Below are 16,883 nucleotides of genomic sequence, written 5' to 3' on the forward strand. Positions count from 1 at the left end.
GATGGACGTACCTGTCTTCTACTCTGTGAGTTGAATATTATTTAAACAGTTTAATATATATATACGGTTCAATGTCTAGATATCAATTAATATCTGTATACTTAAATCTGTATGGTTTAGTAAATGTATAGACTAATATATGTTATGGTGTGATATCTGAATAGTTGAACATTTGTATGGTTTAATATCTAAATGGTTTAATATCTATATGGTTTAATATCTATACGGTTTAATATCTGTACAGTTTAACATTTGAATGGTTTAATATCTATACTGTTTAATATCTGTATAGTTTAATATCTGTATGGTTTAATATCTATATGGTTAAATATCTGTATGGTTTAATATCTGTGTGGTTTAATATCTATACGGTTTAGTATTTGTATGGTTTAATATCTGTGTGGTTTAATATTTGTATACTTTAATATCTGTATGGTTTAATAAATGTATAGTTTAATATCCATATGGTGTGATATCTGTATAGTTAATCATTTGTATGGTTTAATATCTATAAGGTTTAATAGCTGTATAGTATAATATCTGTATGTTTTAATATCAACATAATTTAATATATATATTATAATAATATGGTTTAAAACTGTATAGTTAATATCTGTATGGTTTAATATCTGTATAGTTTAAAAATCAACATCATTTAATATATATATATATATATGGTTTAATTCTTGTATGGTTTATTATCTCTATGGTTTAATAGCATCATCATTTAATATATTTAATATATAATATATATATAATTATTATATTATTATATTAATAAATGATGATGCTATTAAACCATAGAGATATTAAACCATACAGAAATTAAACCATTAAACCATTAATATCTGTATGGTTTTATTTCTGTATGGTTTATTATCTCTATGGTTAATAGCATCATAATTTAATATATTATATATATTATTATATATAAAAGGTTTAATATATGTATGGTTTAATATCTGTATTGTTTAATATCTGTATGGTTTAATATCAACATAATTTAGTATATATATGTATATATATATGCTTTAATATATGTATAGTTTAATATCTATATGTTTTAAAATCGTATTAGTTTTAATATCTGTATAGTTTAACTTCTTAGTGATCCCTTCTCGCGCCAATCCCGTTAATGGGATTTCACCCAGTGAAATAGCAGCGCGCCAAAATCAAAAACAGAAATACTCATAATAATCATTCACAAATCATACAAGTGTTATACACCGGTTTAAAGATGAACTTCTTGTTAATCCTGCCACCGTGTCAGATTTCAAAAAGGCTTCACGGCAAAAGCAAACCATGCGATTATCTGAGGACAGGCGCGACACAAAAGTCTGAAATAACGATTTAATTCATGCCTTTCCTTCGAAGATCTTCTTCTGTTGGCAATCCAATATGTTCCATAAACATCATAAATGGTCCTTTTGTTCGATAAATTCCATCGTTATATCTCCGAAATGTCAATTTATTTGGCGCGTATGATTCAGAAAAACACCGGTTCCAACTCGCGCAACATGACTACAAAATATCTAATAAGTTACCTGTATTATTGATCCAAACATTTCAAAGAACTTTCCTAATACAACTTTAGGTATTTTTTAACGTAAATAATCGATAAAATTTAAGCCGGGATGATCTGTGTTCAATACCGGAGGAAAACAATGTGTAGCATGCTTTCTGGTAACGCGCCTCTAACAAAGAGTACACTTCACTGGAGCCTCATTCTGAACATGGCTACTTCTTCATTTCTCTAAAGAAAAGCATCAACTAATTTCTAAAGACTGTTGACGTCCAGATGAAGCGATAGGAACTGCAAGCAAGTGCCTTATAAATCTAGATGCACATAGAAACCCATTGAAAACACCTGAGTAGCAGGAAGTTTAATTTGAGCTTTTCATCCGGACGTCAAAATACCCCCCCTAGCCTGAAGAAGTTTTAATATCTATATGGTTTAAAATCTGTATGGTTTAATATCTACATGGTTTAATATCTGTATAGGTTAATATCTGTAAGATTAAATATCTATATAGTTTAAAATATGCATGGTTTAATATCTGTATATATTCATATATGTATGATTAAATATATATTTAGTTTAGTATCTATATAGTTTAATATATGGATGGTTTAACATCTATATAGTTTCATATCTATATGGTTTAATATCTGTATAGTTTTGTATCTATATAGTTTAATATCTATATAGTTTAATATCTATATAGTTTTGTATCTATATGTTTCTTATGCTATATAGTTTAATATCTATATAGTTTGTATATATAGTTTAATATCTATATAGTTTAATATCTATATAGTTAATATCTATACAGTTTAATATATATATAGTTTGTATCTATTAGTTTAATATCTATATAGTGTAATATCTATATGGTTTAATATCTATATAGTTTCTTTATATAGTTTAATATCTATATGTTTAATATTATATGGTTTAATATCTTATATAGTCTATTATCAATATGTTTTAATATAATATCGTTTAGTTCTTATAGTTTAATATCTATATAGTCTATTATCAATAGTTTTAATATCAATATCGTTTAGTATCTATATAGTTAATATCTATATAGAGTAATATCTATATGGTTTATATCTATATGGTTAATATCTATATGTTTAATATCTATATGGTTTAGTATTTATGGTTTTAATATCTATATGTTTAATATCTATATGTTAATATCTATATAGTTTTGTATATCCTCATAAAAAGGTGGTTTCTGGTAAGCTAACATAGATATTGTTTTAGATAGTCTACCATGGATCATTTGAATTTCAGGACCTCTGTCTGTATAATTTTTTAAATAAACAGTATTTGATTAATGTCTACTACTACTACACCTGTGCATTGAAAAATGTCAACTAACGCATTCAAAATTGCAAGAAATATAGTAAAAAAATGATATATGGATAAGGTTTTGGAGAATCTCACTATATTACGAGATAAAAGGAAAGCTAAGGAAATTATTTGTAATTCCACTCCTTTGTATGGTGATATACTTCAGTTATACTTCAGACGATCCCTGATACTTGGGTGTCGTAGAGTTCCTCTTTCCTATGGGTATATTAGTTTTGTATCTGAGTCTCTCTTTCTATGGGTCATATTGTTTGTATGAGTTCTCTTTCCATAGTGGGTCATATTAGTTTGTAGCTGGAGTCTCTTTTCAAGTGGGTTCATATAGTTTGTCGCTGAGTCTCCTCTTTCATAGTGGGTCATATTAGTTTGTATCTGAGAGTCTCCTCTTTCCATAGTGGGGTCATATTAGTTTGTAGCTGAGAGTCTCCTCTTTCCATAGTGGGGTCATATTAGTTTGTAGGCTGAGAGTCTCCTCTTTCCATAGTGGGGTCATATTAGTTTGTATCTGAGTCTCCTCTTTACTAGTGGGTGTCATATTTAGTTTGTATCTGAGTTCCTCTTTACATAGTGGGTCATATTAGTTTGTATCAGTGTCTCCTCTTTCCATAGTGGGGTCATATTAGTTTGTAGCTGAGAGTCTCCCCTTTCCATAGTGGGTCATATTAGTTTGTAGCTGAGAGTCTCCTTTCCATAGTGGGTCATATTAGTTTGTATCTGAGTCTCCCCTTTCATAGTGGGTCATATTAGTTTGTAGCTGAGTCTCCTCTTTCATATGGGGTATTATTAGTTGTATTGGAGTCTCCTTTCCATAGTGGGTCATATTAGTTTGTACTGAGAGTCTCCCCTTTCCATATGGGGTCATATTAGTTTGTAGCTGAGAGTCTCTCTTTCCATAGTGGGTCATATTAGTTTGAATCTGAGTCTCCCTTTCCATAGTGGGGTCATATTAGTTTGTAGTGAGTCTCCTCTTTCCATGTGGGTCATATTAGTTTGTATCTGAGAGTCTCCTCTTTCATAGTGGGGTCATTTAGTTTGTAGCTGAGAGTCTCCTCTTTCCATAGTGGGTCATATTAGTTGTAGCTGAGTCTCCTCTTTCCATAGTGGGTCATATTAGTTTGTATCTGAGTCTCTCTTTATATAGTGGGGTCATATTAGTTTGTATCTGAGTTCCTCTTTTACATATGGGTCATATTAGTTTGTATCAGTGTCTCCTCTTTCATAGTGGGGTCATATTAGTTTGTAGCTGAGAGTCCTCCCTTTCCATAGTGGTCATATTAGTTTGTAGCTGAGGTCTCCCCTTCCATATGGGGTCATATTAGTTTGTATTGAGTCTCCCTTTCCATAGTGGGTATATTAGTTTGTAGCGAGTCTCCTTTCCATAGTGGGTCATATTAGTTTGTATCTGAGAGTCTCCTCTTCCATAGTGGGTCATATTGTTTTGTACCTGAGAGTCTCCCCTTTCCATAGTGGGTCATATTAGTTTGTAGCTGAGAGTCTCCTCTTTCCATAGTGGTCATATTAGTTTGAATCTGCGTCCCTTTCCATAGTGGGGTCATATTAGTTTGTAGCTGAGTCTCCTCTTTCCATAGTGGGGTCATATTAGTTTTGTATCTGAGAGTCTCCTCTTTCATAGTGGGTCATATTAGTTTGTATCTGAGTCTCCTCTTTACATAGTGGGGTCATATTAGTTTGTATTGAGTCTCCTCTTTACATAGTGGTCATATTAGTTTGTATCAGTGTCTCCTCTTTCCATAGTGGGGTCATATTAGTTTGTAGCTGAGAGTCTCCCCTTTCATAGTGGTCATATTAGTTTGTAGCTGAGAGTCTCCCTTTCATAGTGGGTCATATTAGTTTGTATCTGAGTTCTTTCCATAGTGGGTCATATTAGTTTTGTATCTGAGAGTCTCCTCTTCCATAGTGGGTCATATTAGTTTGTACTGAGAGTTCTCCTTTCCATAGTGGGTATATTAGTTTGTAGCTGAGAGTCTCTCTTTCCATAGTGGTCATATTAGTTTGAATCTGAGTCTCCCTTTCATAGTGGGTCATATTAGTTTGTAGCTGAGAGTCTCCTCTTTCCATAGTGGGTCATATTAGTTTGTATCTGAGTCTCCCCTTTCCATAGTGGTGCATATTAGTTTGTAGCTGAGTCTCTCTTTCCATAGTGGGGTCATATTAGTTTGTAGCTGAGAGTCTCCTCTTTCCATAGTGGGTCATATTAGTTGTAGCTGAGTCTCCTCTTTCATAGTGGGTCATATTAGTTTGTAGCTGAGGTCTCCCCTTTCCATAGTGGTCATATTAGTTTTGTAGCTGAGAGTCTCCCTTTCCATAGCGGGGTCATATTAGTTTGTAGTTGAGTCTCCTCTTTTCATATTAGTTTGTATCGGAGAGTCTCTCTTTCCATAGTGGGTCATATTAGTTTGTAGCTGAGTCTCCTCTTTTCTATAGTGGGGTCATATTAGTTTGTAGCTGACGTCCTCTTTTCATAGTGGGTCATATTAGTTTGTAGCTGAGAGTCTCCTCTTTCCATAGTGGGTCATATTAGTTTGTAGCTGAGTCTCCTTTCATAGTGGGTCATATTAGTTTGTAGCTGAGAGTCTCCCCTTTGCATAGTGGGGTCATATTAGTTGTATCTGAGAGTCTCCTCTTTCCATAGTGGGTCATATTAGTTTGTAGCTGAGAGTCTACGCTTTCCATAGTGGGGTCATATTAGTTTGTAGCTGAGTCTCCTCTTTCCATAGCGGGTCATATTAGTTTGTAGCTGAGAGTCTCCTCTTCCATAGTGTGTCATATTAGTTTGTAGCGTGAGTCTCCTCTTTCCATAGTGGGGTCATATTAGTTTGTAGCTGAGTCTTCTCTCTTTCCATGTGGGTATATTAGTTTTGTAGCTGAGAGTCTCTCTTTCCATAGTGGTCATATTAGTTTGTAGTGAGAGTCTCCTCTTCCATAGTGGGGTCATATTAGTTTGTAGCTGAGTCTCCTCTTTCCATAGTGGTCATATTAGTTTGTAGCTGAGTTCCTCTTTCCATAGTGGGTCTATTAGTTTTTACTGAGTCTCTCTTTCCATAGTGGGTCATATTGTTTGTAGTAGAGTCTCTCTTTCCATAGTGGGTCAAATTAGTTGTAGCTGAGTCTCCTCTTTCCATAGTGGGTCATATTAGTTTGTAGCTGATAGCCTCCTCTTTCCATAGTGGGTCATATAGTTTGTATCTGAGAGTCTCCCCTTTCATAGTGGTCATATTAGTTTGTAGCTGAGAGTCTCTCTCTTCCATAGTGGTACATTAGTTAGTAGCTGATCCTATTTCCAAGTGGGTCATATTAGTTGTATCTGAGAGTCTCCTCTTTCCATAGTGGGGTCATATTAGTTTGTATCTGAGAGCTCTCTTTCCATAGTGGGTCATATTAGTTTGTAGCTGAGTCTCTCTTTCATAGTGGGGTCATATTAGTTTGTATCTGAGAGTCTCCTCTTTATAGTGGGGTCATATTAGTTTGTACTGAGAGTCTCCTCTTTCATAGTGGGTCATATTAGTTTGTAGCTGAGTCTCCTCTTTCCATAGTGGGGTCATATTATTTGTATCTGAGTCCTCTCTTACATAGTGGGTCATATTAGTTTGTATCTGAGTCTCCTCTTTAATAGTGGTCATATTAGTTTGTATCGAGTCTCCTCTTTCCATAGAGGGTCATATAGTTTGTAGCTGAGAGTCTCCCCTTTCATAGTGGGGTCATATTAGTTTGTAGCTGAGAGTCTCCTCTTTCATTGGGGTCATATTAGTTGTAGCTGAGAGTCTCCCCTTTCCATAGTGGGGTCATATTATTTGTAGCTGGAGTGTCCCTTTCATAGTGGGTCATATTAGTTGTTAGCTGAGAGTTCCCTTTCCTATAGTGGCATATTAGTTTGTATTGGTCTCCCTTTCCATAGTGGTCATATTAGTTTGTATGAGGTTTCCTTTCCATAGTGGGGTCATATTAGTTTGTATCTGAGTCTCCCCTTTCCATAGTGGGTCTATATTAGTTTGTAGTGAGTCTCCTTTCCCTAGTGGGGTCATATTAGTTGTATCTGAGAGTCTCTCTTTCCATAGTGGGTCATATTAGTTTGTAGCTGAGAGTCTCCTCTTTCCATAGTGGGGTCATATTAGTTTGTAGTGAGAGTCTCCCTTTCTATAGTGGGTCATATATAGTTTGTAGCTGAGTCTCCTCTTTCCATAGTGGGGTCATATTAGTTTGTAGCTGAGAGTCTCCTCTTTCCATAGTGGGTCATATTAGTTTGTAGCTGAGAGTCTCCCCTTTCATAGTGGGGTCATATTAGTGTAGCTGAGAGTCTCCCCTTTCCATAGCGGGTCATATTAGTTTGTAGTTGAGTCTCCTCTTTCATATTAGTTTTGTATCTGAGTCTCTCTTCCATAGTGGGGTCATATTAGTTTGTAGCTGAGTCTCCTTTTCTATAGTGGGGTCATATTAGTTTGTAGCTGAGTTTCCTCTTTCCATAGTGGGTCTATTATTGTAGCTGAGAGTTCCTCTTTCCATGTGGTCATATTAGTTTTGTAGTGAGTCTCCTCTTGTCAATAGTGGGTCATATTAGTTTGTAGCTGAAAGTCTCCCCTTTGCATAGTGGTCATATTAGTTTGTATCTGAGAGTCTCTTTCCATAGTGGTCATATAGTTTGTAGTGAGAGTCTCCCCTTTCCATAGTGGGTCATATTAGTTTGTAGCTGAGTCTCCTCTTTCCATAGCGGGGTCATATTAGTTTGTAGCTGAGAGTCTCCTCTTTCCATAGTGTGGTCATATTAGTTGTAGCTGAGTTCCTCTTTCATAGCGGGTCATATTGTTTGTAGCTGAGTCTCTCTTTCATAGGTGGGTCATATTAGTTTTGTAGCTGAGAGTCTCCTCTTCCATAGTGGTCATATTAGTTTGAGTGGAGTCCTCTCTTTCCATAGTGGGTCATATTAGTTTGTAGCTGAGTCTCCTCTTTCATAGTGGGTCATATTAGTTTGTAGCTGAGAGTCTCCTCTTTCCATAGTGGGTCAAATTAGTTTGTAGCTGAGTCTCTCTTTCCATAGTGGGTCATATTAGTTTGTAGCTGATAGCCTCCTCTTTCCATAGTGGGTCATATTAGTTTGTATCTGAGAGTCTCCCTTTCCATAGTGGGGTCATATTAGTTTGTAGCTGAGAGTCTCCTCTTTCCATAGTGGGTTATATTAGTTAGTAGTGAGTCTCCTATTTCATATGGTCATATTAGTTTGTATCTAGAGCCTCCTCTTTTCCATAGTGGGTCATATTAGTTTGTAGCTGAGTCTCCTCTTTCCATAGTGGGGTCATATTAGTTTGTATCTGAGAGTCTCCTCTTTCCATAGTGGGTCATATTAGTTTGTAGCTGAGAGTCTCCTCTTTCCATAGTGGGGTCATATTAGTTTGTAGCTGAGTCTCCTCTTTCCATAGTGGGTCATATTAGTTTGTATCGAGTCTCCTCTTTACATAGTGGTTATAGTTTGTATCTGAGTCTCCTCTTTACATATGGGTCATATTAGTTTGTATCTGAGTCTCCTCTTTTCATAAGGGGTCATATAGTTTGTAGCTGAGAGTCTCCCCTTTCCATAGTGGGGTCATATTAGTTTGTAGCTGAGAGTCTCTCTTTCCATTGTGGGGTCATATTAGTTTGTAGCTGAGAGTCTCCTTTCCATAGTGGGTCATATTATTTTGTAGCTGAGAGTCTCCCCTTTCCATAGTGGGTCATATTAGTTGGTAGCTGAGAGTTCCCCTTTCCATAGTGGGTCATATTAGTTTGTATCTGAGTCTCCCCTTTCCATAGTGGGTCATATTAGTTTTAGCTGAGTCTCCTCTTTCCATAGTGGGTCATATTAGTTTGTATCTGAGAGTCTCCTCTTTCCATAGTGGTCATATTAGTTTGTAGCTGAGAGTCTCCTCTTTCCATAGTGGGTCATATTAGTTTGTAGCTGAGAGTCTCCCCTTTTCATAGTGGGTCATATTAGTTTGTAGCTGAGTCTCTCTTTCCATAGTGGGTCATATTAGTTTGTAGCTGAGAGTTCTCTTTCCATAGTGGGGNAGCTGGAGATGTTGTGGATTGAAAACAGATATCTCTTAAACTGAACGATTTTGTGTTAATTAGATTGATACTGTGGTCAATAGACTCTTAAGGAAGTATTATCTAATAGTAATAGTAATATCTGTGGTACGGCTCAGTGTTTACATCATGTACCATAGTGATAGTTTCTCTGTGTTTTTCAGTGTTTACATCATGTACCATAGTGATAGTTCTCTCTGTGTGTTTCAGTGTTTACATCATGTACCATAGTGATAGTTCTCTCTGTGTGTTTCAGTGTTTATATTCATACATAGTGATAGTTCTCTCTGTGTGTTTCAGTGTTTACATCATGTACCATAGTGAGAGTTCTCTCTGTGTGTTTCAGTGTTTACATCATGTACCATAGTGATAGTTCTCTCTGTGTGTTTCAGTGTTTACACATGTACCATAGTGAGAGTTCTCTCTGTGTGTTTCAGTGTTTCCATCATGTACCATAGTGATAGTTCTCTCTGTGTGTTTCAGTGTTTACATCATGTACCATAGTGATAGTTTCTCTCTGTGTGTTTCAGTGTTTACATCATGTACCATAGTGATAGTTCCTGTGTGTTCAGTGTTTACATCATGTACCATAGTGAGAGTTCTCTCTGTGTGTTTCAGTGTTTCCATCATGTACCATAGTGATAGGTCTCTCTGTGTGTTTCAGTGTTACATCATGTACCATAGTGATAGTTCTTCTCTTGTGTGTTTCAGTGTTTACAACATGTACCATTAGTTCTTGTTTTTTACAACGATACAGATATGAGTTCTCTCTGTCTTGTTTCAGTGTTTACATCATGTACCATAGTGATAGTTCTCTCTGTGTGTTTCAGTGTTTACATCTGTACCATAGTGAGAGTTCTCTCTGTGTGTTTCAGTGTTTACATCATGTACCATAGTGATATTTCTCTCTGTGTGTTTCAGTGTTTTACATCATTACCATAGTGATAGTTCTCTCTGGTGTCAGTGTTTACAACATGTACATAGTGAGATTCTCTCTGTCTGTTTCAGTGTTTACATCATGTACCATAGTATAGTTCTCTCTGTGTGTTTCAGTGTTTACATCATGTACCATAGTCATATTTCTCGTGTTCGTGTACATCATGTACCATAGTGAGAGTTCTCTCTGGTGTTTCAGTGTTTACATCATGTACCATAGTGATAGTTCTCTCTGTGTTTCAGTGTTTACATCATGTACCATAGTAATAGTTCTCTCTGTGTGTTTCAGTGTTTACATCATGTACCATAGTGATAGTTCTCTCTGTGTGTTCAGTGTTTACATCATGTACCATAGTGATAGTTCTCTCTGTGTGTTTCAGTGTTCCATCATGTACCATAGTGATAGTTCTCTCTGTGTGTTTCAGTGTTTACATCATGTACCATAGTGATAGTTCTCTTGTGTGTTTCAGTGTTTACATCATGTACCATAGTGATAGTTCCCTGTGTGGTTCAGTGCTGTTGAGTACACTGGTATACTGTAGCCTCGGACAAGGTGGAGGTGAGTACATTTCTGTATATTCATCACCTGTTCTATAATAGTAAACATTTATCTGTATTCATCACCTGTTCTATAATAGTAACATTTCTCTGTATTCATCACCTGTCTATAATAGTAACATTTCTCTGTATTCATCACCTGTTCTATAATAGTAACATTTCTCTATATTCATCACCTGTTCTATAATAGTAACATGTCTCTATATTCATCACCTGTTCTATAATAGTAACATTTCTCTATTTACCTATCTCTATATACACCCCTTTCGCTCAGACTTTCTAATAGCAGGCAAGAAAAAAAACAGTCATTTATCTTTGTAAGTTAACTTCTCTGCGCTATGGATCACCTCTGCTACCCATACCCTACTACCATACCTCTACTACCCATACCTCTACTACCCATACCTCTACTACCCATACACTACTACCCATACCTCTACTACCATACCACTACTACCCATACCTCACTACCCATACCACTACTACCCATACCACTACTACCCATACCTCATACTTACCCATACCTCTACTACCATACCTCTAGTACCCATACCATACTACCCATACAACTACTACCCATACCTCTACTACCCATACAAACTACTACCCATACCTCTACTACCCATACCTCTACTACCCATACAACTACTACCCATACCTCTACTACCCATACTTCTACTACCCATACCTCTACTACCCATACCTCTACTACCCATACCTCTACTACCCATACAACTACTACCATACAACTACTACCCATACCTCTACTACCCATACCCTCTACTACCCATACTCTACTACCCATACCTCTACTACCCATACCACTACTACCCATACCACTACTACCCATACCTCTACACCCATACCTCTACTACCAAACCTCTACTACCCATACAACTACTACCCATACCTCTACTACCCAATCTCTACTACCCATACAACTACTACCCATACAACTACTACCCAAACCTCTACTACCCCATACCTCTACTACCCATACCTCTACTACCCATACAACTACTACCCATACCTCTACTACCCATACCTCTACTACCCATACCTCTACTAGCCATACCCTACTACCATACCTCACTACCCATACCTCTACTACCCATACCACTACTACCCATACCACTACTACCCATACCTCTACTACCATACCACTTCTACCCATACCTCTACTACCCATACCAATTCTACCCATACCTGTACTACCCATAACACTACTACCCATACCTCTACTACCCATACCTCTACTACCATACCACTTCTACCCATACCTCTACTACCCATACCACTTCTACCCATACCTCTACTACCCATAACACTACTACCCATACCTCTACTACCCCATACCTCTTCTACCCATACCACTACTACCCATACCTCTACTACCTATACCTCGACTACCATACCTCTATTACCCATACCTCACTACCCATACCTCGACTACCATACCACTACTACCCGTACCTCTACTACCCATACCTCGACTACCCATACCTCTACTACCCATATCCCTACTACCATACCTCTACTACCCGTACCTCGACTACCCATACCTCTACTACCATACCTCTACTACCCATACCTCTACTACCCATATCCCTACTACCATACCTCTACTACCCATACCTCGACTACCATACCACTACTACCCATACCTCTACTACCATACCACTACTACCCATACCACTACTAACATACCACTACTACCCGTAACACTACTACCCATACCTCTACTACCCATACCTCTACTACCCATATCCCTACTACCATACCTCTACTACCCATACCTCTACTACCATACCTCTACTACCATCCATACTACCCATACCTCTACTACCCATACCTCTACTACCATACCTCTACTACCCATACCACTACTACCCATACCTCACTACCATATCCCTACTACCATACCTCTACTCCCATACCTCTACTACCCATACCTCTACTACCATAACACTACTACCCATACCTCTACTACACATACCCTACTACCATACCTCTACTACCCATACCACTACTACCCATGCCTCTACTACCCATATCCCCTACTACCATACCTCTACTACCCATACCTCTACTACCCATACCTCTACTACCATACCACTACTACCCATACCACTACTACCCATACCTCTACTACCCATATCCCTACTACCATAACCCTACTACCCATACCTCACTCTTACCCATACCTCTACTACATACCTCTACTACCCATACCACTACTACCATACCTCTACTACCCATAATCCCTACTACCATACCTCTACTACCCATACCTCTACCACCATACCACTACACCCATACCACTACTACCCATACCTCTACTACCATACCTCTACTACCATACCTCTACTACCATACCACTACTACCCATACCTCTACTACCCATATCCCTACTACCATACCTCTACTACCCATACCTCTACTACCCATACCTCTACTACCACATACTACTACCATACCACTACTACCCATACCACTACCCATACCTCACTACCCATATCCCTCTACCTACCTCCTCTACCCATACTCTACTACCCATACCTCTACTACCATACCACTACTACCCATACCACTACTACCCATACCTCTACTACCCATATCCCTACTACCATACCTCTACTACCCATACTCTTACTACCCATACCACTACTACCCATACCTCTACTACCCATACCACTACTACCCATACCTCTACTACCCATACCACTACTACCCATACCACTACTACCCATACCTCTACTACCCATACCTCTACTACCCATACCTCTAGTACCCATACCTATACTACCCATACAACTACTACCCATACCTCTACTACCCATACAACTACTACCCATACAACTACTACCCATACCTCTACTACCCATACAACTACTACCCATACAACTACTACCCATACCTCTACTACCCATACCTCTACTACCCATACCTCTACTACCCATACCTCTACTACCCATACCTCTACTACCCATACAACTACTACCCATACAACTACTACCCATACCTCTACTACCCATACCTCTACTACCCATACCTCTACTACCCATACCTCTACTACCCATACCACTACTACCCATACCTCTACTACCCATACCTCTACTACCAATACCTCTACTACCCATACAACTACTACCCATACGTCTACTACCCATACCTCTACTACCCATACAAACTACTTACCCATACAACTACTACCCATACTCTACTACCCATACCTCTACTACCCATACCTCTACTACCCATACAACTACTACCCATACAACTACTACCCATACCTCTACTACCCATACCTCTACTAGCCATACCTCTACTACCCATACCTCTACTACCCATACCTCTACTACCCATACCACTACTACCCATACCACTACTACCCATACCTCTACTACCATACCACTTCTACCCATACCTCTACTACCCATACCAATTCTACCCATACCTGTACTACCCATAACACTACTACCCATACCTCTACTACCCATACCTCTACTACCATACCACTTCTACCATACCTCTACTACCCATACCACTTCACCCATACCTCTACTACCCATAACACTACTACCCATACCTCTACTACCCATACCTCTTCTACCCATACCACTACTACCCATACCTCTACTACCTATACCTCGACTACCCATACCTCTATTACCCATACCTCTACTACCCATACCTCGACTACATACCACTACTACCCATACCTCTACTACCCGTACCTCTACTACCCATACCTCGACTACCATACCTCTACTACCCAATATCCCTACTACCATACCTCTACTACCCGTACCTCGACTACCCATACCTCTACTACCCATACCTCTACACCCATACCTCTACTACCCATATCCTACTACTACCTACTAACCATACCTCGACTACCATACCACTACACCCACCTCTACTACCATACCACTACTACCCATACCACTACTACCATACCACTACTTACCCGTAACACTACACCCATACCTCACTACCCATACCTCTACTACCCATATCCCTACTACCATACCTCTACTACCCATACCTCTACTACCCATACCTCTACTACCATACCACTACTACCCATACCTCTACTACCCATACCTCTACTACCATACCTCTACTACCCATACCACTACTACCCATACCTCTACTACCCATATCCCTACTACCATACCTCTACTACCCATACCTCTACTACCCATACCTCTACTACCATACCACTACTACCATACCTCTACTACCCATACCTCTACTACCATACCTCTACTACCCATACCACTACTACCCATGCCTCTACTACCCATATCCCTACTACCATACCTCTACTACCCAACCTCTACTACCCATACCTCTACTACCATCCACTACTACCCATACCACTACTACCCATACCTCTACTACCCATATCCCTACTACCATACCTCTACTACCCATACCTCTACTACCCATACCTCTACTACCATACCTCTACTACCCATACTACTACTACCCATACCTCTACTACCCATATCCCTACTACCATACCTCTACTACCCATACCTCTACTACCATACCTCTACTACCCATACCACTACTACCCATACCTCTACTACCCATATCCCTACTACCATACCTCTTACTACCCATACCTCTTACTACCCATACCTCTACTACCCATACCTCTACTACCATACCACTACACCCATACCACTACTACCCATACCTCTACTACCCATATCCCTACTACCATACCTCTACTACCCATACCTCTACTACCCATACCTCTACTACCATACCACTACTACCCAACCACTACTACCCATACCTCTAACCTACCATATCCCTACTACCATACCTCTACTACCCATACCTCTACTACCATACCACTACTACCCATACCCTACTATTTGGCTGTGGCAGGCAAATAAATATTTGGCCGTTGCTCTTTCGAGTTTATTAAAAGTGCATCTCTGTTTCTACCTCCCCTGTCGTGCAGTGACCACATACACGCTCCTCTTTGGGTAGCCATGTCTTTTTATGTCTGCCGGTTTCTAATTTGTCGTCACTCATCCTGTTTTTGGTAAAGATCTGTCTCTGCTTCGTCAGAGTAGAGATAATCAGCCTTTTTTTCTGTTTAGGGCAAGATAGCAATTTAGTTGGCTTTGGGATTTAGTTTAGTTTTGGTTCATGATTTTGTTTATTTGAATTATTTCTTATGAAGCAGTGCTGGTGTCAGCTTGGTTGGTTAGTTTCAACACCAGCTGACTGCTCCTTTCTGGGCTCTTGGATTTTAAGTGCTTTAAATTGGGGACTTTGGATTTGAATTTAGGAGCATCTTTTCTCTATTTTCATTAGAATAAAGTCCAGTTCATTGAGTGGCCCCCAAATCTCACTCAGGATTACGCTGTCAAATATGTTGGTCCAAATTCTAATTGGGATTTTGAATAATTTCATTTTTATTGCATACAATGCTTGTGTCGGTTTTTCTTTGAGTTCATTCACTGCCACAATAAAGTTTCCCGATGCAGATATGGTCAGACCAAGGTATGAGTAATTTTTTTGTGTGTGTTCAATTATGGTGTTGTTCAGGATGAATTTATATTTGTATTTCTGACATCTAGGTTTTTCCTAGAAAATCATGATTTAAAAAAAATAAAACATTTACTGCCAGGGCCAAATTATGGCATTATTGCTCTATAATGTTCCGGTTCTGTTGAAGACCTTCTTTGGTTGGTGATAGAAGTACCAAGTCATCAGCATATAGCAGGTATTCTACCTCTGTGTTAAATAGTGTGATTCCTGAGGCTGCAGAATGGTCCAACATGTCTGCTAATTCATTGATATAAATGTTGAAAAGATTTGGACTCAAACTACAGCCTTGTCTCACACCTCGACATTGTGAAAATAATTATGTTCTTTGGTTTTTGATTTTTGTACATTTTATTAAGTTACCTGACCATCAAACCCACTTTGCAGAATTTTGAAGAAACATCTGCGTGCCAAATATACCAAAACGCAGCGTGGTAAGTGTTCATGCTTTATTGAAAACTGAACACTAAATACAAAATAACAAAGTGAATAAATGAAAATTGAAACATTCCTGTAAGGTGCTACAACACAAAACAGAAAACAACTACCCACAAAACCCAACATGGAAAATGGCAACCTAAATAGGCTCCCCAATCAGAGACAACGAGAAACAGCTGTCTCTTAATGGGGACCAACTCAGGCCCCCATAAACCTACATACCCCTAGACCATACAAGATCCTCATAGATAAACAAAAACCCGAGACAAGACAAAACCCCCTAGACAATACAAAAACTAAACAAACCACCCTTGTCACACGCTGACCTAACCAAAAAATAAAGAAAACAAAATATAACTAAAGTCAGGGCATGACAGTCACAGGGTCAGGAAGAACCCGGTCACAGGCAGTGGTGTCA

The 16,883-nt window shown here is 38.4% G+C and overlaps 1 protein-coding gene across 1 annotated transcript in view; it reads left to right on the forward strand.

The window, feature by feature from the left end:
* LOC112073770 (uncharacterized) overlaps positions 1-16,883 on the forward strand; it is a 142,949-nt gene that overhangs the window by 22,238 nt on the left and 103,828 nt on the right. The window contains exon 8 of the mRNA XM_070440274.1: positions 10,363-10,451. Within this exon, the coding sequence (XP_070296375.1) occupies positions 10,363-10,451 (89 nt within the window). The remainder of the gene's footprint in view (positions 1-10,362; positions 10,452-16,883) is intronic.

The sequence above is a fragment of the Salvelinus sp. IW2-2015 genome, unplaced genomic scaffold (genome assembly GCF_002910315.2).
Source record: "Salvelinus sp. IW2-2015 unplaced genomic scaffold, ASM291031v2 Un_scaffold2357, whole genome shotgun sequence".
Classification (NCBI taxonomy): domain Eukaryota; kingdom Metazoa; phylum Chordata; class Actinopteri; order Salmoniformes; family Salmonidae; genus Salvelinus; species Salvelinus sp. IW2-2015.